The following is a 26,221-nucleotide window of genomic DNA, read 5'->3' on the forward strand; positions in this document are numbered from 1 at the left end:
GAGTTCCTGGAATAACTATTGCTACAGATATTATCTGTGGTTTTCCTGGAGAAACAGATCAGGATTTTCAAGAAACAGTGAAACTTGTTGAAGAGTACAAATTTCCAAGCCTCTTTATTAACCAGTTTTACCCAAGACCAGGAACTCCTGCTGCAAAAATGGAACAAGTCTCAGCACAAGTGGTAAGATTTTTTTTTAAGATTTTTTTTTTTGGCCAATAGCTATAAAAATACAGCAGTGTTACCTACCTTAATACAACTTGCTTATGGTATAACCCTGAAGTTACAAAATGTGAGGAGTTTCCAAGTTGGGGTCAGGGGCAGGGGGGCCATGGATGAGTTAAATGGCCTTAGGCAACTGAAATATAATCAACTTTTTCTTCTTTTGAAGAGTCAATTGAGATAACTTTGGGAGACTTTTTTTTACTTAATCTCTAGTATTTACCTGTGTGTGTATAAGATAAACTTTTGATGTTTTGAAATAAGATATTTAAATATCTATGAGTAAATGGGGTTCCATTTTTCCCTACAACTTATTGGGGGTCCCATGATTTTCCTACTTCTTCATGGGATAGATTTAATCCTATCTAATTATTTTCAGGTATATGTTGCTTTTCCAGTGAACCTCAATTTAATTTTATCCTTTCATGTTCATATATACAATAGAATAGATTAATTCATTCTTTTATATACGAGGTATTTATTATTAGGTATAGCTTACATACAGCAAAATTCACTCTTTTAATGTACAGTTCTATGAATTTTGGCAAATATATCACAATCAAGATATAGAACAGTTCCCTAAACCCCCACCCCCAATTCTTTCTTCCCTTTTGTAATCATCTGCTCCCTCCCTCCCTAGCTCCTGGCAACTATTATCTGTTTATTGTCCAATCTATTCTTTGTTTAAACTTTGCTTCTTCTTTAACAAAAAAGATTTTGTATTATAACATACCTACAGAAAAGTATACGACTGTGCATTTTCATAAAGTAAATACTTATGTATAACCACCAGTCACTACAAGTAATAGAAAATTTTCAGTACCACAAAGAACCCTGTCACATCCTCTATTTACCATCCTCTCTGCTTCCCCGAAGGAATCTACTATCCCTCATTCTAATACCATGCATTGGTTTTACCCATTTTAAACTTTGATATACATGAAAGAATTTATCTATGTTCAAATGTTTTAATTATCGGTTTGGGGGGACTTTGTTTTGTTTGTTTTGTTTAACATTGTGTTGGTAAAACTAGTCTGTGTCTTTAAAAGTAGTTGTAGTTCATCTATTTTTATTGCTATTTAGTGATCTTTAGCATGCATATGCCAGTTTATCTATCCTATTGTTAAAGAGGATTGAGTATTTCCAAAATCCCAACATTAGTTTTACAACTAATACAGCTGTCAGTATTCTTGTGTTTATCTTTTGTTCCACTTACGTGTAAATCTTTCCACTGGGGGGCTAGCCAGGAGTATAATTGCTTAGTCAAAGGAAATGGAATTGATCTGCTTTACTAGATACTGCCAAATAGTTGAATAAATTTACAGTCCCAACAACAGTATATAAAATTCTAGAAGCTCCATATCCTTGCAAGCTCTTGGCATTATGTTCTTAATGTTTGCCATTCTGATGGGAATGTAATGCCATTTTAATTGTGGTTTTATATTTCCCTGTTAACTAATGAGATTGAATGTCTTTTATATGTTGATTGGTTATCTGTATATCCTTTTTTAAGACTTACCTGTTCAAATCATTTGCTCAACTATCTGTTGGCTTACCAGTTTCATTTTTTACCCCACCCCCAAACCCCACCTGCTGATAGGAGTTATTTCTGTACAAGTCCTTGGTAGATCATGGTAATTTAAAGATCTTCTTCCATTCTATAACCCACCTGTTTATGGTGCCTTTTCTTTTAAGTCTGTTAGTATTATGAACTACATCGAATAGCTTTCAAATGTTAAATCAACCTTGCATTTCTGGAATAAACTGTACTTGGTACATGATGTATTTCTGTTAATACGGTATTTCTATTGATTTGGTAATATTTTATGAAGACATTTTGCATTTTTTTCATGGAGGATATTGATCTATAGTTTTCTTGTAATGTCTTAATTTTGGTTTCAGAGAAACATTGGCCTCATACAATGAATTGTTTTTCTGGAAGAGTTTGTATAGAATTATTATTATTTCTGCCTTAAGTATTTGATATAATTGCCCAGTATGGTAAGCAGAATTCTCACTTGGTCCCCCAAATTTTCTCATCCCTCTCATCCCCAGAGTACACACCTATAACCCCAAGAACTGTAGATTTGATATTTGCTCTACCATCTGATTGCTTGGTTCGGTTTTGTTATCTTCCCCATTTCATGAAAGGCAGTAGCGCATATTTACAGCTGAGTAATTTTTCTCAGCCTCATCCTGCCACTAGAATGTTATAGGTCGAATAGCCTCTTTATTTTGTACTGTCTCTGTCCTTTTCATTCTACACTGGCAGTGGGTTTTTTGGGTTTTTTTGGTTTGGGTTTTGGTTTTTTTGTTAGGTTCGTTGGTTTGGTTTTGGGGATTTGTGGGGTTTTTTTGGCTAAAACAGTTTCTTAAGAATTTTCTGGATCTTCCCTGGATTTTACTGGAATTCACTTCATTAGACAAAAGCTACATCCACACATCTTTATGAGATAAACCCTTCTCTGCCTCAGCCTCCTGCTGAGAGTATTTTCTTTGTATTCATCCTGCTTGGGATTCTTGGTGCTTTTTTACTCTGTGCCTTCATCTCTTTCCTAAGATCTGGAAACCTCAACTGTTCTTTCTTCCTTCATACAGATATATCTCTTCTGCTCTATTCTCCCTCATTTCTTCTTCAGTGATTTCAATTATGCATGTTAGATATTTTCATTATGTTCCCTAGTGTCTGATATATTCTTTTCTATATTTTGCATTCCCTGTTCTCTGTGTTCTCTCTGGAAATTCTTCCTCATCTAGTTTCCTATATCCATAATGGTCTCTGGGTCAACTGTAGCAGAGGCATGGTGTAGTCCTGGAGCAGCAGTGCTGAGATCGCCTGTGAAGTGCTGGAAATGCAGATTCCCAGGCCTACCCCTAGACCTGTTCAATCATAATCTGCATCTCTAGGTGATTTGTGTAGACCTTAAAATTTGTGAAGCACCATTCTCGTTCACTAATCCTTTCTTCATGTTTTTAATCTGCTGTCAAACTTATCTTTAGAATTTCTAATTTTAGTTCATTTTTTTACTTCTAGAATTACAGCTTGATTTTTTTTCACAATTTCAGCATTCTAGTTAAATTCTTCATATTTTCCTTTATATTTTTTGAACATATTGCTCAATTATCTTACAGTCCATTCCAAATTCTTCAAAATCTGGATCTAATGTTGGTTTGTTTCTGCTGTCTTTTTGTTTTTCTTTCTTCTTGATTCTGGTCGTCTGTGTTTCTCTTTGTGTATTTAGTAGTTTTTTATTGAATGGTGACCATTGTTTACGTTTTTAAAAAGCCTAAGGATTCTAGACTATAATGTATCTTCCTCCAGGGAGGATTTATTTTACATGTACCTGGTGCTAAGGTAAGAACTGATTTTTTTAACCTACTTGGGATTGGTTTTTGAAACTGTTTTTCATTCTTTCTGAGATTGGTTTATGTCTGGTTTGCCCTTACTTTTGACAGCAGCCAAACTGACTATTAAGGGGAGGGGCTCTGGTTTGCAGACTTTGCCAATTCCCATAGTGTAAATACTTCTAATGTTGCCAATTTCAGACTACCAGTGTGACATTACGAACATGGAATTGGGAAGAGATGCACCCAATCAGTTTTTGTGAACTGGTACAAGCTGATCTAATATACCACCAAGTGTAGCTCTTTTAGGTCCTAAATGGTATTCTGTAGTGTTTACCAGGGCTTTTTCTTCATGGCAGATCTTCAACTCTAATTTTTGTGTTCCCAGGCTCATAAGACTGCATCAGGCTCTGCAAAGTTTCTCGGCATCTTAGCTTTAACTTGGCTGCTCAGCCCCCCAGCCACTACTTAAAATTGATAAATGTCTAGAAGGAAAAAATGAGCTCAAATATTGAGCTCTTCTCTATGGGCTTTCCTTCTCTCTTGGAGCTTGATTCCTCAAGTCCACATTGTCTTGGCAGATTTTTGATGTTTAAATAGTACATATTGTATATTTTATTCACCTTTGCTAATTGTTCTTGGCAAAAAGATTGCTCTGATACAAGCTAGTTTGCCTCAGTCAGAAGCAGAAGTGATGGCATAAAATCAGCTTCTAAGTGCCTTTTTTGTCTTGTCTATTATCTCCTAAACATAGCCCCTTAGAATCTTCCTCACATTTTTAGACTTCAGTCACCCAGTCCTGGAATAGCATAATTTTTTTTAGACTTTGTTTTTTTAAAGCAGTTGTAGGCTCATAGCAAAATAGAGCAGAAAATACATTGAGTTCCCATATGTCCCCACAAATGCACAGCCTCCCCTACTGTCAACATCAACCACCAGAGTTGTATATTTATCGTAACTGACGAACCTATATTGACACATCATTGTCACCCTAAGTCCACGATTACCATTAGGGTCCACTCTTGGTACTGTAAATCCTATGGGTTTTATCAAATGTATAATGAATGACATGCAACCATCATTATAGTATCATCAGAATAGTTCATTGCTTTCAAAGTACTCTGTGTTCCACCTGTTTATCTACTCTCCCCCAAACCCCTGGCAAGCCACTGATCATTTTACTGTCTCTATAGTTTTACCTTTTCCAGAATGTCATATGTTTTGAAACATATGGGATGTAGCCTTTTCAGATTGACTTCTTTCATTTAGAAATATGCGTTTAAGATACCTTTGTGTCTTTTCATGGTTTGGTATCTCATATTTCATTTTAGTGCTAAATAATATTCCACTGTCTAAACATACCCTGATTTATTTATCCATTCACCTACTACAGGCCATCTTGGGTGCTTCCAAGTTTTGACAATTATGAATAAAGCTGCTATAAATATCCTTGTGCAGGTTTTTATGTGAACATAAGTTTTCAGCTCATTTGGGTAAATACCAAGGAGGAGCATGATTGCTGAATTGTATGGTAAGAGGATGTTTAGTTTTATTAAAAACTGCCACACTATCTTCCAAGTCGCTGTACCATTTTTCATTCTCACCAGCAGTGAATGAGAGTTCCTGTTGCTCCATATCCTTGGTGTTTTGGATTTTGGCCATTGTAATAGATGTGTAATGGTATCTCATTGCAGTTTTAATTTACAGTTTACTGATGACTTATGATGCTTAGTATCTTTTCATGTACTTATTTTCTATCTATATATTTTCTTTGGTGAGGTGTCTGTTCAATTCAGTTGCCCATTTTTTAATCATTCTTATTGTTGAGTTGTAAGAGTTCTTTTACAATTTGGATAACAATTCTTTTATTAGATATGTGTTTTGCAAATATTTTCTCCAGTCTGTGGTTTGTTTTCTCATTCCTTGAAGCAGAATCATTTGTTTATTATTTAGCACTTGGAAAGTCATCAAATTTCCATTGCACTCCAATGTGAAACAGCAATCTTAGGTTCAGGGTTGTCCTAAGCCAACTTGTGAAACTGTTTTATTTTATTCTTCTCAGTTGTGCTAGTTTTTTCTCAAGGACCAATATTTTGAGGTTCTCCATCAATGTTTTCCCCCCTCACATGGTTTTTTATTAAACCCCTTTGTATTCGTTTCCTAGAGCTGCTAAAACAAAGAACCACAAACTGGAGGCCTTAACACAACAGAAACTTATTGGAGGCTAGACATAAAAAGGCAAATCCCAACCCCCTCAGAACCATGTAGGGTCTTGACTTGCTTCTTCAGATTTCCTAGCCTCTGCAGATTTCCTAGCAATCTGGTATTCCTTAACTTGTTGCGAAATCCAATCTCTGCCTTCATTATTACAAGGTATCCCTGTGTGTCTCTGTCTTCACATGGCTATCTTCTTATAAGGACCACCACTCATATTGGATTAGATGCCCACCCTGTGCCTTGTCTTAACCAGTTATATCTGCAACAAGCCTATTTCCAAATGAGGTTGGAGATTAGGACTGCAATGTAACTTTTGGGGGGAATATATAATTTAATCCACCACACTCTTATACGTTTCTTTGCTTATGCTGTAGGTAAAAACTGTTACCTAGAGGACTTTCCTTTTTTTAAAATTAAGAACCATAAATAAAAAGAATTAACATTAATGATGGAACTTTAGAAACATGCAGTCAAAGAGAAGATATATGATGTGCATTGAGTTTTCCTGTTTCTCCTAAATTTACCAAAAATTAATAATTGTCTACTATTACTATCTCAGAGAGTTTATTAGACTGCTTATACAACTAGAATTCACTAAAATTCAGCACTGTTGAAAAATGGATAGCAATTGTTTTCTTAGCTGATTTATTTCCCATTTATTTGCCAGAAAAGCATTAGTGAACCCCAAATATGTACAATTATTATGTACCGATTATAAATTTTTTTAATCATAATGAGTATAGAGTCTAACCCATTCTTGGAAGAAGAGCACAATACCAGTTGCTTTCAAATAACAGCTTTTTATTCTGGTTTTCGAATGCCTGTTAGTGAAGATATATTGTTTTCTTTATAGATTTTATTTCTGCTAAAAACAAGTCACAAAAAAGTTCTTCCCCCATAAATGACATAACATAAATCTTAGCATACTGTCTCTTATAACTACTTTTTTATTTTTTTTTTTTTTGAGTTGGAGTCTCACTCTGTCGCCCAGACTGGAGTGCAGTGGTTGCTCCCGGCCACCGCAGCCTCGCCTGCTGGGCTCCGGCGATCCTTCCACCTCAGCCTTCCAAGTAGCCGGAATTACAGGCATGCGCTACCACGCCCGGCTGATTTTTTTTTTTTAATTGTAGAGATGAGGTCTCGCCTGCCCAGGCGGATCTAGAACCCGCAGGCTCAGGCCATCCACTCACCTCAGCCTCCCAAAGGCGCGGGATTACAGGCTGAGCCACTGAGCCCGGCTATAACTACTTTTTTATAAATACTAGCATTAATATAAATTCAGTGTTTTTAATGTATTATAGTAGACCTCTGATAAATGAACCAAATTATGTGTATTTCTTAATTATCTTACCCACCAAATGAACAAAGCACCCTTTAGTTGAATTTTACATTTGTGTAGGGCAAAAGGTAAATTCTTTGCCAATCCTTTATTGCCTACTTTAAAAAAAAAAAAAAGAAAAGAGTATAACCCTCCTAAGTTTATAATGAAAATAAATTAGGCAATATATTTTCATCAACAGGGTAAACTAAAATTTATTTAATTTTTTTAACTTGTACAGATTATAATGTATAAGAGTTTTAATAGCAAAATCACCTAAGCCAAATGAAGTGACCTTAGACTTTTAGATGAAAGGTCAAATTTGCATGTTTATATTTTCCATTCCATTAAGTCTTCCTTCATCAGTCTTCATTCATTTTAAGTCATTCCAATCGAATTTTTAAATTGTGGCTGAGATTCTTAGTCTGCCTAGAAAAGGTCACTTAGGTTTAGAAAGTCTTTTGATCCTTAGCTATCAATTCCAGACTTTTCCTGCTAGAAAATGCTGATGAAAAATAATGAAATTGTCATGAAATTTTTCTTTTGAGGCCTGTGACTTTAAAATATATATATATTTAGGTGGAAAGAGTGGCTGTTAGAATGTTTATATGGTTTAAAATGTTAAATTGTGATATTAAATTAATCTACTTGCTTTTTGTCTTACATCTTGGAACCATAGAGTAAGGTAATATCTTTAAATACATGTCAGCATAAAAGAATCATAGTTCACTGCCTGCGGTTTCTAAGATTTTTACTCTTAGGATAGCACAGCGGATACTTCCTGCTTCAGCCCTGAAGAGTGTGAATGAGTATTTCTGAGAGGGCTGGAGACATTCTTGGGGTAAATGAAACAGTTTTGCCAAAATAGTTCATGACAGATTTTCTTGTGAGGAAGTACATCATTGCTGTAGGTGTTAAAACCAAGGCAAGGTGACCATTTGGAGTAGATGTTGATAAAGAGTGTTCTTAAATCGTTTACAGAAGCTTATTCAATGATATATAATGGCTCTCCCAAATCTAGCTGCCTGTAAGACCAGGACATACTTTATTTTAAAACACACAGATGGGTGGGAGGAGTTGGGGCCGGAGTTGGCGGGGTAGAGGAGAGAGGAGAAGAGGGCAAAGAGAGAGAAATATAGCCTACAAAAGAACTTTGTGACCTTCTATGAATGCTTTTAAAACTTTTTGTTTGTGATTATGATCCTAAATCTTAATAACTCAATATTTTAGGGACTATCAGGTTGTGTTAATGTAAGGATTCCTGATGCTTTTAGCTTACTTGATAACATAATTGCATTGTGTACACAATCTCAGATTTTCAAATTAAATTCTTTTCTTGGGGGAAGAGGATAAAATATTTTCTGAAGTTTTTATTCTCTGGATTGTTAAGCACATTTCATTCTCAATGGATTCCCAGCACACCTATAGGGAAGCCCCTTTTCTAAGAACCTTCTCATTTTGACCTCTTTTTAATAAGGGTTATCTTGGCAATTATTATATTTTTGAGCTCTTCCAGTTGGTCTTTTAAACTCCTTTTTGTTGGACACATCATTTCTCTTTATTTTCATTTTTTATAGAGTTTTTAGCCTGGCCATAATTTCGTTGTATCTAGATTTTAGCATCACTTAACAGAGTTTTTTTATGATGACTCTGTGGTAACAGTAGGGAAATGTAAGCTAGATTGTAATCAGAGGTGGCTGGGAGCCTCCTATCTTGTGGGTTTTTATGCAACTTGATATTCATCTAACAAATGGATACTTGAACTTAATGATCTCCCTGGAAATGCTTAATTATCATTGATTCCTTATCATATGGCTTAAAGGTCACCTTTCAACCTATATATAGAAAGGTTTAGCTACTTTCTTTTTCTAGATTGCCTTAAATATGTTTGTTCCATTTCCCATTCTTTCACCTTCTACTTTTTTAGGAACCTGATGACTTTTTGTCTGTATGATCAGTTGATCAAGTTTTTCTTGCATTTGAACTAGGAATACTAAACATAATTTTTAAATTCGGTGTTATGGGAGCACAAATGACAGCAATGAGACCAGCTATGATAGGCAGAGTAATGGGCCCACAAAGATATCCATGTTCTGATCTCAAAACATGAGAATTGTTACATTTCTGTCGAATAGGACTTTGCAGATGTAATTAAGTTAAAGCTCTTGAGATGTGGAGGTTATTGTGGATTATCTGGGTGGACTCAGTGTAATCACAAGGATCCTTCTAAAGGGAGGCAAGAGGGTCCAAGTTCAAGAGAGGAGATACGAGGGCAGAGGAGAGGTCAGTGATCAACTTTGAATTTCAAGGAAGGGACTATGTGTTAAGGAATGCTGGTGGCATCTAGAAGATGGAAAAGCCAGAACAGCTTCTCTTCTAGAGCCCCCAGAAGGAATACAGCCTACCAGAAACCTTGATTTTAGCCCATAAGACCATTTCAGATTTCTTACTTCCAGAACTATAATATAATAAATATGTGTTGTTTTAAACCACTAAATTTGTGGTAATTTGTTGCTGCAGCAATAGGAAATTTGTATGCCAACTATGAGATTTGGATCTAAGACCTTTGTCTGGATTTTTGAGACAGCTAAATTAATTGATATTTCAGCCCTTTTATGCCACCCAGGGTTTGCTGTGCCACTAGGTGATACATGATCATTCCTAGATCTGTGAAAAACTTAGCTAGATGCTACCCTACAATCACAGTAATCTTTGAGCCTAAACATAATAATGTCATAACAGAAAATAACAGTAAGAGTTAATATTTAGCCATGAGTATGTGTTAGACATTAATCTGAGCATGTTGTATGTTTTATCTAATTTCATTTTCACAACAACTCTCTGAAGTAAATATCATTATTGTCATTTTGCACATCAGGAAACTGAGGCTCAGAATAATGGCTCAACTTGCTCAAGATCACACAGAGACTTCTGTCGGCCTCTCCACTCTTAGGTCTTGCTATTCCTTCCAACACACTTTCTGTACCCACAACATGTGACTGCTTGTAGTTCTCATCATACTTTCATAATCATCTGCTTCAAATTCCCTTCTCATCCTTCCATACAGTAGGGGACAAGGTGGGGAGGAAAACTTGAACCATTTGCACTCATAATTTAACCTCTCTTCAGCTTTCCCTGATCACCCCAGCCAGGTTACCCTCCTCCTCTGTGTTCTCATAAGATTCTGTGCTTATTTATCCCATGTTACTTATGGCATGTGGATGGTTTTGAGACATTTGGGGGCCAGTCTTCCTATCCATGTGAACCTAGCACAATGCCCGGCATATAGCAGGAGCTCAGCATGTGTTGTATTGGCAAACACTATAAAATGGAATCCTGGAGGTCGAGGTGCTATCAACCATGAGAAGTGGAGGGTGCCTTGTGGGAGAGGAAGAATGGTTACCAGTTAGAGCAGCATGTGAAGAAACTTAGGCATGAAGAAAACGTGAAACAGTTAATGAGCAGAAAATTCAGTCTGTTTGGAGCAGTAAGATGCATTACCATTTTTTGTTTGTTTTTTGATGGAGTAGAGAGCAACATGTAGGAATAGATTATTATCAGTAAATGAGTCAGGAGCCAAAGGCTTAGATTAAGATGGCCTTATAAGCCATTTAAACTGTCTGGTGGGTGATGGGGAGTTACTGAATAATAGTGATCAAGTGTTTGTTTTTAAAAGTTCTCTCTAAGTACAATATGGAGAGTGAAGTGGAGAGGGAACAAAGGAGTCAGAAAGCCAATTGGGAGATAAGTGAAGAGATAGGTTTGGAAACAAATAAGTGGCTTTAAAGAATTTCTAACTTTAACCTGAATGGGACCTTAGGTGGACATTCTTCTTTTAGACTTAACCATGGCGAGTCCTAGACTTAGTTTCATGTCAGGAAAGTTATTCTTTGTTCTACAGAGAACATTAACTCACAGTACAGAAGGTCATTTAATTACTTTTCATTGACTCCAGACTTATAGATGAAATATTGGTAGGCCAGAGCATTTGACAAGGACCCTTAAGCATTGCTTAAAATTTAGGGCAATGCAAATTGTTTCTGCCTTTTGCTGCTGACATTGTGTTTCCTAATGGTCATGAGGTTGCTTCCTAGACCAGGCCTGGACCTCTTCTTCTCTGAAGTACAAATGCCAACCCCTCCAGGCTCCTTCCCTTGTCTACTCCCTATCCTTCCCCATACTTGATTTTATCTTTTCCAGAGCTGTTTCTACTTGGCAGTTGCAGAATTAGCTTTTTCCTTGTGGCCTCTTTATCATTCTTTGTGTTTTTGTGGTGCCAAGTGTGTGTGTTTGTGTGTGTGTGTGTGTGTGTGTGTGTGTGTGTGTATGTGTGTTTGAACCTGTAGAAAGCTATCTGGATTTGGGATATTTGAAGAAGCTGGGCCAGGCACGGCGGCTCATGCCCATAATCCCAGCACTTTGGGAGGTCGAGGTGAGAGGATTTCCTGAGCCCATGGTTTCAAGCCCAACGTGGGCGACTTGGTAAGACCTCATCTCCAAAAAATTAGCCAGGTGTGGTGGTACAGCTACTTGGAAGGCTGAGGCAGAAGGATCGCGTGAGCCCAGCAGATCGAGGCTGCGGTGGCCATGAACATGGCACTACACTCCAGGCTGGGTGACAGAGTGAGACTTCAACTTAAAAAAAAAGAAGCTGGAACTCTGATGGATCATTCTTTTTTTATAAAAAGTCCTTCTTAAATTGAGCATTTCCATTCTTACACTAAAGGAAAAAGGAGTGATAATGTTTGAAACTTTCAAGCCTATGAAAATAACAAAAATAGTTGTTAAGTCTCAGCTGTATAGAAGGTTTGCCAATGGTGATTATACCTTGGGCTTGCCAGTACTGTTGAGCCCTTTGCCTATCTACCATCTCTTTTTTTTTTTTTTGAGTCAGTATCTCACTCTCACCAAGGCTGAAATGCAGTGGCATCATCATGGCTCACCACAGCCTCAATCTCCTGGCTCAGGCAGTCCTTCTGCCTCAGCCTCTAGAATAGTTGAGACTACAGGTATGTGCACCACCAAGCTGGGCTATTTTATTTTTTGTAGTGACAAGCCTTGTGGTGTTGCCAAGGCTGGTTTCAAACTCTTGGGCTCAAGCAATCCTCCTTCCTCGGCCTCAAAGTGCTGAGATTACAGGCATGATCCACCATACCCAGTGGTTGTCTACCATCTTGAGCACAAAATGTTAGGGAATCTAACAAAGGTGATTAATCTGGAGTAAATTGAAGCAGAGTGTCTCATCAAGAACTCATGAAAGAGAAGGGGTGCTAATTCTAAGAAAGAAGTGCTCTCCAGTAGTCTAAACAGTGTGCATAAGTATGGGCTGATGTAGTGCCTCATTCCCCAGGGACTGCACAAGGGACCCAGTGAAACACCACAGTAGAGAGATGTCACCAGTAAGAAATCTGTTAATTTTTACTGCCACAGGTAATTTTTTGTAAAAGTGTGCTCCTGATTCCTTTATCAGCATCATCCTTTCAGAATCCCAAACTTTTCCTTGTGTATCCTCACTGTTCCCCCTAATTTTCTATCTTCTGAACTTGACCTCTTGCCTACCTGCCACAGAGCACTGCCCAACCTGTTGTTAAGTCCTGATGTGACAACGATGATGCACTAATTTTTTTTTAAAAAAAGATGTAAGGTACACAAGGAACTTAAATGCACCAAAAAGAAAAAAACAAGCAACCCCATTAAAAAGTGGGAAAAAGACATGAATAGACACTTCTCAAAAGAAGATACATAGGCAGCCAACAGACACATGAAAAAGTGCTCAACCTTACTCATCATCAGAGAAATGCAAATCAAAACCACACTGAGATATCACCTAACCCCAATAAGAATGACCATCATTAATAAAACAAACAACAGATGTTGGCGAAGATGCAGAGAAAAAGGAATGCTTCTACACAGCTGCTGGGAATGCAAACTAATACAGCATCTTTGGAAGGCAGTGTGGCGATTTCTGAAAGAACTAGAAGTTGACCTTCCATACGACCCAGCAGTCCCCCTATTGGGAATATAACTGGAGGAACTCAACTCATTCTACATAAAGGATACCTGCACATGCATGTTTGTTGCAGCTCTAGTCACAGTAGCAAAAACATGGAACCAACCATGCTGCCCATCAAAGATGGACTGGATTTTTAAAATGTGGTACATATATGCAATGTAATATTATGCAGTCATAAAGAAAGACAAACATATGGACTTTGCAGCAACTTGGATGGATTTAGAGTCGATCATACTCAGTGATCTATCACAGAAACAAAGAACAGAGTACCATATGTTCTCTCTCATAAACAGACCTTGAACAATTCTCATGATACTATAAGAAAGGGATTGGCAGTAGTGGGAAACTGCCGGGGAGGGGAGCTGGGATTGGAAGTTGAGGGAAATTGCCAAGGGGGGGGCATACCTCATCAACAAGGGTGCCTGTATAATGAACATTTGTATACCTTAAACCTGAATTGTACTCTACATCTTTTTTTTTAATTTTTATAATAAGAAAGGGAATAATTCAGGGTTAGGTATATAAACAATGTTTATTCTTCCAATCCATGAGCACAGAATGTTTTTCCATTTGTTTGTGTCATCTTTGATTTCTTTGAGCAGTGTTTTGTAGTTTTCATTGTAAGGGTCTTTCACATCTCTGGTTAGGAAAATGCCAAGATATTTCTTTTTTCTTTTTTCTTTCTTTTTTTTTTTTTTGTGGCTATTGTGAATGGGATTGTGCTTTTTATTTGAGTTTCTGTTTGTTTATTGCTGGTGTATAGAAATGCGACTGTCTTTTGTACATTTGTTTATTTCTGGCATCCCAGAGGTTTTGGTAAGATGTTTCTGTCTTCATTTGTTTCCAGGTATCTTTTAATCTCTGTTTTGATTTCCATGTTGACTCAGGAGTTGTTTAGCATCATGCTGTTTGGTGTTGATATTTATTTTTATTCCACTGTTGTCTGAGAAAGTGCATGGCAGTTTTTCTGTTTTATGGAATTTGTTTATGCTTGATTTATAGCTGAAGATGTGGTCGATCTTAGAGTACATTCCATGGGTGATAAGTAGAATGTATATTCTGTGGTTGTTGGGTGGAGTGTTCTATAGGTATCAGTTAAGTCCTTTCGGTCAAGTGTCATGTTGAGGTTCCAGATCTACTTGTTGATTTTTTTTTTTCTTGATGATCTGTCTAGGGTTGTCAGTGGGATATTTAAGTCCCCAGCAGTGATAGTGTTCAAGTCAATATCTTTTTTTAAGTTTACCTAGAAACTGCTTTATGAAAGTTGGTGCTCTTACGTTGGATACAGATATGTTTAGGATGGATATTTCTTGTTGATGGATTGAACCTTTTATCATTATATAGTGAGCTTCTATATCTTTTTAAATCTTTGATAGCTGAAAGTATATTTTGTCTGATATTAAGATCACAACTCCTGCCTTCTTCTGTGTTCCGTTTGCCAGAAATTTTGTTTCCCATCCTCTGACTTTTAGTCTGTGAGTGTCCTTTCTGGTGAGATGAGTCTCCTGGAAAGAATATATTGTTGCCTCATGATATTTATCTACTTTGCCATTCTGTGTCTTTTCAGTGGCACATTTAATCCATTCATATTCAGGCTAATTATTGAGATGTGAGAGTTTGTCCCTGTCGTGAGGTTCTTATAGAGTTTGTTGTTGTTGCTGCTATTTGTTTGTTTGTTTTCTCTCTTTTGATTTTTGGATTGATTCATGTGTGTTTTCATTCTCTTTCCTGCATACTTGGGAAGGGCGTTGTCATTCTTTTTTTTCCCTTTCTTCTGTGTTTAATACTTAAGTGTTTCTTGTTGAGCTGGTCTGGAGGAAGCATAAGCTCTTAGGAATTGAATGTCTGGAAGGATTTTAATTCTCCATCACTGATGAATCTTAACTTAGCTGGGTAGGTAATTCTCAGTTGAAATTGTTTATCTTTGAGAACTTTGAAGATTCGACTCCAAGCTCTCCTAGCCTGAAGTGTTTCTGTAGATAAGTCTGCTGCTATTCTAATTGGTCTTCCCTGGTAGATAGTCTGACCTTTTTCTCTTGCTGCCTTTAGGATTTTTTCTTTTATACCTACTTTATGTAGGTGAATTACTATGTGTCTAGGGGTTGGTCTTCTCATTTGTTGTATTGCAGGAGTTCTCTGAATCTCTTATGTTTGAATGGTCACGTCACTGATGAGATGAGGGAAGTTTTCTTGGATAATTTCATGGAATGTTTGTTTCAGGGTGGTCTCTGTCTCTCTGTCTGTCTCAGGGATTTCAATTAATCTTAGGTTCAGCCTCTTGAAATAATCGCTCATCTCTCAGAGGTTTTGGTTGAACTAAATTCCATGTAACTCAACTTTATATAGTGAGACCCACAGGACTAGATGTATACTGTACAAGTGTAGACTAACTCCAGGAGGGAGTCATTTTTTGTGATTGGTTTTATCTTTGTGTGTGTGTGCCTATAAGAAAAAGAAAGACAAGAAACAAAACCACAGATATTTTTTGATACTAGAAGGCCTTTCATATGACTTTTCTGCTAATTATAAGCCATTGCAAGAAAAAATTAGGTATGGCTATACCTTGTGTGGTATCTCATTGGTTTTGGGAGCTTAGCATTTCCAGTTTTCTAAAACAACCCAACTTTAGAACAATGATGAATCAGATAAACTTTGAGAAACTTGACTTCAACACAAGTTTAATTTGTACTTTCTAGTGAGCTTATAGAAAATATATTTTTTTAAGTCTATAGAAGAAACAAACTCAGGTTGTTTCTTATGATTTTTTAATATTTTGCTTTCCTTTTAGCATTTTTTATCATACTTCTCTTATGCATATGTAATTACCAAAAAAGTAAGAAAATATATGACAGTGAGTTTTTCTCTCAGATGCCTGAATAGTGGTAGGTAGTGGGATTGAGAAAGACTGAGTGAATTTATATTAAATAAAGAGAATGTAAATTCTATCTTTTGAAAAGTCATCTTTATTATATTTCAGTCTAACTTTTCACCAGTAGTGATTACCTACCTTGCTTTATACAAGTTTCAGAAAAGTTGGAAGGATCTATATAATTCTTTTATGCCTTTTATATGAACTTGATTTATTAAAATTGTAATATTCAATTTGAACTCATTTTTATTACCTTAATAACAACTTTAGAGGTGAGTAGACTCTATGGAGTAGCTTCTAACAATAAAAAAATCTTATAATAATATATCTTATTTTTTAATCTTATTTTGTGTGTGATAACTGTGGTCCATTAATAACTCCATATTTATAACCTTCCAAGGTACTTACAGTATAGTTCCAAGTATTAGAGCTCATGTGCAATGTGTATTTAGGTCAACCGAATATATTTGGTAACCTAACATGAAATTCTTTTCTAACTCTTGCCCCTTGAAACCCTGTTTATTTTGTAATTAAGTACAAGCTAATCAAATATGAGCAAATAAGATTACAAATGGATAAAAATGTGCTCTGCTAATTATGTTCCATCTGGGATCTTATAATCTAAGATGAATATCCTGCCCCTTTAATTTTGCTACTCATAATAAAGTCCCTCCAAAGAAGTGCTGTATAAGATAAGAAGTTAGAGGGGCAGGAGAAAAAAAACTTTTATTGTTTGAATGTTGCTATGTGCCAGAAACAGTCTGTGCTTTTCATGTGTTTTGTCCCTTGTTATTCTTCTACCAAACCTTTAAGGTATCTAGTATTATTTGTTCTTTGCAGGTAAGTTAGCTGAGACTCAGAGAAGTTAAGTAAACTTGCTTCAGGTCACATAACTCTTTCATTTTTAAAAATTTTTTTCCAGCCGGGCTTGGTGGCTCAGCCTGTAATCCCGCGCCTTTGGGAGGCTGAGGTGAGTGAATTGCCTGAGCCCGCGGGTTCGAAACCCGCCTGGGCAGGCGAGACCTCATCTCTACAATAAATAAAAAAATTAGCCGGGCGTGGTAGCACGCGCCTGTAATTCCGGTTACTAGGAAGGCTGAGGCGGAAGGATCGCGGGAGCCCAGCAGGTCGAGGCTGCGGTGGCTGGGAGCGGCCACTGCACTCCAGTCTGGCAACAGAGTGAGACTCCAACTCAAAAACAAAACAAAAAAAAATTTTTTTTCCCTTTTATTATGTTAAGATATTTTTTTAAAAATACAAGAAAGTACATAGAGTAATACAATAAACTTGCATATCCCCCCTCCCCAAAATAGCCAGTATAAGATCCATAACTCTTAAGTGAAAAACCTGAGGCTTAGACTTTATTCCTCCTTATTTGTTTCTTACTCTTATAAACAATAAAATGAATATTCATCCCAGAAATTCAAAGAAATTTTGGAGTATTTTGACCACAATGTGTTAGTTTTTGAAAATTTTTTTATTGTAGCAGTGAGTCATATTTATAGGCCTTAGGAAATTTTTAAACTTCTTAAAATGATTTCAGACTTATAGAAAAATTATAATAATTGTACAAAAACCTCCAGTATAGGTTGAATGTTTCTTATCCAAATACCTGGGAAAAGAAGTGTTTCAGATTTCTGATTGTTTTCAGATTTTGAAATATTTGCATATACATAGTGAGATCTTGGAAATGGGGCCCAAGTCTCCACATGAAATTCATTTGTTTCATATACACCTTATACACATAGACTGATGGTAATTTTTATGCAGTATTTTTAATAATTTGTGCAAGAAACAAAGTTTTGACTGCATTTTGACTGTAACTCACCACAAGAGGTCACGTGTGTAATTTTCTACTTGTGGTATCATGTCAGCACTCAAAAAGTTTCAGATTTTAGAGCATTTTGAATTTCAGATTTTTGGATTAGGAATATTCAACCTTTATACCCCTGAGCCAGATTGATCAGTTTTTACCATTCTGCTGCATTTGCTTTCTGTCTCTCACTAGAGCGAAAGAGAGACAGATATAGGCATAGTCATAGATAAATATTTTTCCCCTGAATAGTTTTTCAAACATCATGCCTCTTTACTCTTTAATATTTTGTGTGTTTTCTGAAAACGAGGATCTTATATGACTACAATACAGTTATCAGAAAATATAGCATTGACACAATACTTTAATCTACAATTCATATTCCGGTTTTGTCAAAAGAGTCCCAACAATGTCTGTAGCAGTTGTTTTTCCAATACAGGGGCCAATCCAGGATTATGCCTTTCATTTAGTTGTTATATCTCTGTAATCTCCTTTAATCTACATAGTTCCTAACCTTTTCTTTACCTGTCATGATGTTGACATTTTTAAGATACTGGCCAGTTATTATATGGAATATCCTCAATTTGTATTTGAGTTTTCCTCATAATTAGATTCAGAATATATATTTTGGTATGTTAAACTAAATAGAAATGAGATTATATTCATCTCAGAATATCTGAGAATGTATGTGATCCCTTTATTGGTGATAAATTTGATTACTTGGTTCAGATATTATCTCATTTTCCACTGTATAGTGACCTATTTTTGGATGAAAACTTTTAATCCCAAGTATTTAATAGGATCATAGTAAAAAGAAAAGAAAGGCCTTGATAACTAAAAAAATTTAGTGATTTAGTTCATGTTGTCAATCTTATGAGGACATGAACTGTCACATTATGTAGTCTAGAAGATTTTTCATTTCTAAGTTTTAATCTGTTCTAAATCTTTGGATTATTTCTAGTAGTTTTTAATCTTTAGACTATATATTTTTTAAATAAGATATTTTGAATTGGATGTGAAGTAACAGAGGGGCAACTAAAGTTGAAAAGACAGATATTTGTTTCATTGATGTGCTAGTTTATTTACTTGGCAAGTAACATATGTAGAACTTTCAGCCTCAAAACTGTGCAGATCAAACACACATGTGGGTTAAGAGAAGCTAGGTAAATTCGCAGATGATAACCCTTTAACTTATGGGGGAACTTATAGGTCATGCGTGAACTGTTTATCTTGAAATACTAAAATATTGACTCACTAAATCTGTCTGAATGTGACCTAGCGTCAAAGGCATACTATTGAAGACAAAAATACTTTCCATGTGCCTTATATTCTTTGTTTACCTTTCCTCTCAAGCTCCATTATCTGTGAAATCACCAAGTACTCTCTCAAACTACTCTGTGGGTGTTTTGAACTTATTATTTTAGGATAAACATGTATAAAGAGGTGAAAAAAAAAGTCCCCCATGTAAATTCCAGTCGGTTCTAGAATCAGGCACAAAAATATATGATTGATATCCCTGGGCCATTACAACGTTATGCAAAACAGTAACTGATGGATTTCTTCCCTACTTACTTAATATTAAGACAGCAGAGAGACCCAGGAGCCCCAGCATTCCCAGGGAGCCACCTTCTTCATTCTTCTTTCCAGGTTAACCCAGAATTAGTCAAGTGCTATTAAAATGAAAATCGGTGTGTTCTCTAAAGGTTTAAAATGTTATCCAAATTGATCATTTGTCAGGTACGTGAAATCCTGTGCCATTAACAAACCTGAAGACTGCTGTGAAACAGTTTAATTTGATTTTATCTGAGCATTAACAGCCAGAGTATCTAGGGGAAGATTGGAAGAAGGCTCTCTGCTGGCTCATCTCACTAGTGTACGGTAACCACGGCAGTCACGTTGACCATAATCACCCAGAACGTGGCTTTGGGGAGTCATTTACATCTCTTGATCACTTTGGTCTTCAGATCTGTAGCTATTTTAGATATTATAGTTAAAACTACAGTTGGAATAACAATTGTAAATTTACCTAGTATTGAATAAGTTCCCACTATATGCAAGGGACTGTACTCAGACTGACTCCTAAGTGCTTCTTATTCTCTAGTAGCATATAATTCAGAAAGGAAGGGAAAGCAGGATGCAGATGACTATACCACAGGATCGTGCCTCAACTGCTACAAGAGTGATGCAAAGGGCTGTTAAAACTTGGAGACTTGTGAGTGGGGTGATCAAGGTCACTGTTAGCAAAATAAGTAACTTTAAAGCTGAGTTTTTCACTGTATGAGAGATATTAAGAAAGAGGTTAAAGATGTGTTTTAGAAAGTGATAAGAGGTTTTGTTCTTCTAAAATGCAGGATTTGTAGTAAGCAATGAGAAAGACTTTTTAGAAGGGACTTTAGGGTCGGTCAAGAGAATTTGGCTTGGTAGTCTCCCTGGATTGACAGCCTCCTTGGCCCTGGGGAATGTTCCTAGATAATAAACTGAGCCATCAGAAGTATGTCATCTATACTCAGTAGGCAAGGAGTAACACAATCGAGGTGGTGTTGTAGGAAGATGAAATTAGTAACAATATCCTGGATGCATCAGAGTGGAGAATGGCTGCAGGCAGGAATTGAGAGGTTGATGAAATAGTGTTGCTGTGAGGTCAAAGAGGTCTGCGCTTTGGTGGTGAATATGAGAGTAGGCAGCAAGGAGAGGCTTGGAAAGAAGACTCTCTATGACTTGTACACTAGGTAATACTGGTAGCTTCCGTCTTGTATAGTGGCCACCTCCAGATACTCTTTTGGTGCTTTGTGTTGATGCATTTAATCTTCACATCAACCCTATGGGTAATGACTGTTCTTACCTCATTTTACATCAGGAAACTCAGGCACAGAGAGCATAAGTAAAGTGCTCAAAGTTGCATGGCTAATGGTGGACTTATGATTCAAAACCAAGCATTCTGGCTCTTTATTGCTGCTTCTTAAATGTTCTGTCTATAATAAATTATAGTGGCGAGAGAAAGAGAAAATTAGTGCCTAAAATAAAGTTCCCAGAGGCTTAATTAAAATATAGACTTCTCAATTTCTATTTTAAATGTATAGAATTTTGGAGCCAAAATCTTACTCATTTAAAGGCAAAATTCTTTTAACCAGCAACTTAAAAACAAATTCCATGTTCACAGAGTTTTGGGGAGGTAAATTATTTACCCAACACCTGATCCATGCTAGGACCAAGGTATGTGAAGTGACATTGATGTTCTGGCATTATAAGGGGATGTGTCCATAGGTGTTTGGGGTCAGGGTCTGGCACTGAGTACCATCTCTAGCCTGCTCCCAGAGGCTTTTTCTTTTTTAAACTCTCTCCACTCTGCTATTTTATTTTCCTCCAAGATCAGCTTTAAGTACGATCCAGTGTTTAAGTTCTTGGTTGCTTTGCCCAAACTCCTTTTGCACTTTGACTGTTTGTGCTACTCTCTATAACAGACAGGAGAAAAATAGAAAGAAAACTTTGAGAAAATTTACAAAGGTTAAAAGATATCATAGACCCTCATTTTTGGTTCTTAGCTATCTTGCCAGATGTTGATGTCATTGTCCTGTATTTTTCAGGAAACTTTTATTTAGCAAGCATTAGTTACGATGACACCCTGAACCTCTGTGGCCCAGTAACTCTCTTGCTTATTAATTCATATTATTTTTCCTTAACTTGACCATATGTGTCTATCCTTTCAGAGGTTTTGTGAACTCTTTCCTTTTAGCATCTAGGCCTAACAAGACAATGCATAAACTGTGTGACATTGTGAGCAAGCTGTATGCCCTATACTCTATCCAAAGACAAACAAGGCATGCCAAACATCACTGGAAATAGAATAAGATGGAGAAAACTTTTTAAAATCAGAACTCCTCTAAAGCAGCAGGACTGTACATGGGTTCTCACTAATTCTTTCAGAAACCACCTGAAATGTGACTTCAAACTCCCCAAAAAATATCCTTGTAATTGCCTTCTAAGGAGGAGGAGCCTGGTTAACTTCACGTCATTTGATTTGCTGAGTGGAGTGTGCAAGCTAGGACACCACTGCTGGTGCTGTTGCCTTCTCCCTCCAATATAGTGCTCAACTGATTCCCCACAAATGTCAGATATTTAAAGAATGTTGCTTTTCATGGACACCAAATGAGTAATTTATAAAATGTTCTCATAAGAGCACTTTATCCCTCATTCTAGGTCAATGCTTCTTGACATTTTTTGAGAATGAGCTTGTATGTGTGTTTGTTGTATGTGTATATAATACATATAAATGACTACTTATTATACCTACATGCATGCACACACATATATATACTTTTCCCAGAAAAAAAGCAAATTTATCCAAAAATCTGAATATGATTTTGCAGCACTCAGGCATTCTAAAGCTGTCCATGGGCCTGATAAGACCCATTGTGCTTGGTGATTTCTGTCACCTGACTGGCTCACTGCCCTCTCAATTTACTTCCTGTCCATAGAATACAGCCACCTCAGAGCATTTCCTCCCATGTAGCAGGTTACCAGCAATGAAAGAACAAGTGAAGGCTGCCCTCGTAATTGCCAAAGAAAGAAGCTGGGTGAAAATACAAATTTGAGAAATAGAATTCATGGGAATAGCATATTTGAACATCTGGTTAGTGAATACACTTCACATAAAGCTGTCAGAAATAAATAGGTCAGAAACAAAGATAGCACTTTCTGAATCTGGGCCCACAGAGATCTAAGAAGGAAAGAGAGACCACTGCACAATTAGTCCAATTAACCTGAAACTGGAGAAGATTTTATTTCCCCATAGAAGCAGTTAATAAATGGTAGTTAAACATACTTGAAAAAGCACACATAATGTATAGGCATGTAGTTAAATAATTGATGGGATTATTTTAGTTTTTATTTGGGGGAGTGGAGGGTCTAACTGCATGTAATCATTTTTTTTTTAATTTTATTTTAGAAATGTGGGGTACAAGTGAGGATTAACTATATCTACTTTTTGTTTGTTTGTTTGTTTGTTTAAGTTGGAGTTTCACTCTGTCACCCAGGTTGGAGTGCAGTGGTACTCCTCACAGCCACCGCAGCCTCGACCAGCTCAGGTGATCCTTCAGCCTCAGCCTTCCAGTAGCTGGAATTACAGGCATGTGCTACCACAACGGCTAATTTTTTTATTTATTGTAGAGATGAGGTCTCACCAAATTGTCCAGGGTGACCTTGAACCCATAAGCTCAAGCAATCCTCTCACCTCACCCTCCCAAAGTGCTGGGAATGTAGACGTGAGCCACTGCACCCGGCCACAAGGATTAGCTATATAGGTCGTCCACGTGCAGGTGAAGTTTGGGCTTCCAACTGGCCTTCCTTTCCCTGCTAGTAGACCTGGTTCCCTTTGTAGCTGTCATATGCCCCTCATCCTCCTTCTTCCCTCCCTCCCTTACCAGTGCCCTGAGACTCCCAGTCTCTCCCTTTTGTTAATGTGATTATTGTTCAGGGCCCACTTATGAGTGAGAACATGCGATACTCAGTTCTTTGTTTCTGTGATAGATCACTTAACTTGATAGTCTCCAATTCCAGCCAATTTGTTGCAAAGTCCATGATTTTGTTCTCCTTTATTGCTGCATAGTACTCCATCATGTTTATGTACCACATTGTCTTTATCCAGTCAACTTTCAGTGGACAGTAGGGTTGTGAATAGTGCCGCAATAAACATACATGTGCAGTTGTCTTTTTGGTAGAACAATTTATGCTTCTCTGGGTATGTTCCCGGAAATGGATTGCTAGATCATATGGAAGGTCAATTTTTAGTTCTTTTAGGAATCCCTACACTGCTTTCCATAGAGGTTGAACTATTTTGCACTCCTACCAACAGAGTAGAAGCAGTCCCTTTTCACCCCACCCATGCCAGCATCTGTTGTTTTTTGACTTATTAATGGTAGCCTTCCTTACTGGAGTTAGGTGGTATCTCATTGTAGTTTTGATTTGCAGTTCTCTGGTGATTAATGAGGCTAAATATTTTTTCCTATGTGTAATCAACATTTATAATGAAAAAACGCAGTCATATTCCAACCAACCAACTGAAGAACAAAGTTTATTATTTCCTATTGCTTCTATTAATATCTGGTTCCACAACAGTGTTTTTGTCTTGTTTCTACAAGTCTGTGTTTATACAAGTCTTGAAAATTGATATGATATAGACAGTGTCAAATGATACCTCGCATTGTCATTTGTGGATACTGAGTCATGCTCTCTGCCGGCTTACAATATATTGTACTTATGGGAATTGTAGTGTTTACTTGCCATGATTTTTTAAATAATGAAACAAAAATAATTAATTGGCATTCTTTGCAAGGTCAGTTGATAGTGAGATGAATGTTCTTAAGTTCCCATGCCTTACAAAATGTGCTTTCAGGTCCAGTCTTCTTTGGTGGACACCACTTTCTGGACTCCCCAAGTCTGGCATAGAAGCCATGCATAAGAACTGTGAAACTTAATTCTCCCTCATATTTTTTAGATGTAGGAATGAAGGTTTTTGCTAACCCTAATTTTAAATCATGAGGACTGCCTTTATGTTCATTGGTTTGCTCTTTACTCTTTCAACAAATATTTTTGAGTGCTGCTATGTGCCTGGCGCTGCAGTGGTGAGCAGAATAGGCAGGGACTCTCCTCATGGAGCTTCATTCCAGCCGCGAGGGGAAGACAGTAAATAGAAGTGGGAGAAATACCAGAGGGTGACAGGAGCTATATAGCAAATTAAAATAGAAGAATATGATAATAAAGTGACTGGGTGGATCCTTACGTCGGCCAGCAAAGGTCTCTCTGAGGTGATATCTAAATAAGGAGCTAGCCTTGTGAAGATCCTATGAAAGAGGATTTGTTAGAGGAAATAGCTCACACAGAGACCTTCAAAAGAATGAACTTGGAGAAACAAAAAAGAAGGCATTCTGACTGGAGCATGGAGGAGACTTGTAAGGAGATAAAGATCGGCAAGGGTCAGATCATGGCAAGTGTTAGAAGCCAGGGGAGCGTGTGTGGAACAGGATAAGCCATAGATATTAATTCTATAAAGTGAGGTTTGAGGCTGTTGGAAGAATTTTTTGCTTCTGAAATATTTAGATTGCATAGCTCCAAACAATTGAAATTGGAATTTCCATTTGAAACGGTTATGGTTAGGAAACAGCAGCCTACTGTTGTTTTCTGATATTGCTATACAACATGCCCATGTTAAAGCCATCATCATTCTTTGGACTTATGGAGAAACTCTGTCTAGTCATTAATGAAGAAAGTTTACAAGGGTCATATCTTTGTAACTATAACTAAATAGGCATACCCTTCAGCTGGTGATACAAGGGATTTCATTAAACACCACAGAGTCATGTTGATTGGAAAACTAATGAAGAACCCTGTGTGTTGATAATAGAAGCTAATACTTATTGGTGATTACTGTATGCAGACATTGCACTAAGTATCTTATTGACATTTATGTAATCTTCATGGCAGTCCTACAATGGATGGTATGCGTATCAAGGCTTTATGTTAAGTCAGTCTGTAATTGCCAGTTGGGCCAAAAGAGTAAGCACAACTTTAACACCTTTGATTGCTTTCGTACCCAGGATACAGTTTCTTCTGTCTTTGAACAGTTTTCAGAAAACACAAATCAGTCGTACGTGGGAACACAAAAGTAAGATTTGTAACTTTCACTTTTTATAATTCCCTTTGCTGATGGAAACTAGTTATATGGGTTATGGGGTTATAAGGGGGGGACCCCAAATAAGCACCCAGAATTGTCTTTTGGAGGGAGGGCCCCTTATAGTAGATCCTTACTAGGTAAGTGTTCTAGGAACCCATTAGTGTCCATGTACCAGCTAGCATTGTTGTGAGAGGCTGAGTTTAGCTTCAGTGAATTTTTTTTGGAGATTCTTTCAGTGATTTTGCCCATTTCATGATGGGTGACTTACCAATGCACCTGCCCACAGCACAATAGTATTCAGCAGTCTTTGATCAAAAACAGCATGGCCCCCTTGCCCCACCCTCCATATTCACCTGATCTTGCCTGGAGTGACTTTTTGTTGTTGTTTCCTGCATGAGAAAAGTCCGCAAAGGGAAACATTTTACAGATGTGGAATAAGGGAAACAAAACAGCAGAAGCATTCAAAAACCAAAATTGACAAGTTCAAAAACTGTTTTGAGCAGTAGAAAAAGCATCTTGATAGGTATATTGCATCAGAGGACTTTGAAGGTGACTGAAGTTTAAACATGTAAGAATAAATATGCAATTTTTTATCAGTAAATTTGGGTTTTGGGGAGTCCCTCCTTGTATATTTATTATCTACAGCCTGAAGAACAAAGGAATGCCATTCATATATATATTAAAGTGTACAAAAAACGGAATTTCTAGCCTGATCCCAGACCTCTTCATTTTTTTATTGCTCCAGGGGATACTAAT

General features: G+C 37.0%; 1 protein-coding gene across 1 annotated transcript in view; it reads left to right on the forward strand.

Moving 5' to 3' along the window:
- The window catches only part of LOC103273632 (threonylcarbamoyladenosine tRNA methylthiotransferase-like), a 235,262-nt gene that overhangs the window by 68,394 nt on the left and 140,647 nt on the right, over positions 1 to 26,221 (forward strand). The window contains exon 3 of the mRNA XM_008071068.1: positions 2 to 182. Within this exon, the coding sequence (XP_008069259.1) occupies positions 2 to 182 (181 nt within the window). The remainder of the gene's footprint in view (position 1; positions 183 to 26,221) is intronic.

The sequence above is a fragment of the Carlito syrichta genome, unplaced genomic scaffold (genome assembly GCF_000164805.1).
Source record: "Carlito syrichta isolate Samal-C Ts95f unplaced genomic scaffold, Tarsius_syrichta-2.0.1 Scaffold314110, whole genome shotgun sequence".
NCBI lineage: Eukaryota > Metazoa > Chordata > Mammalia > Primates > Tarsiidae > Carlito > Carlito syrichta.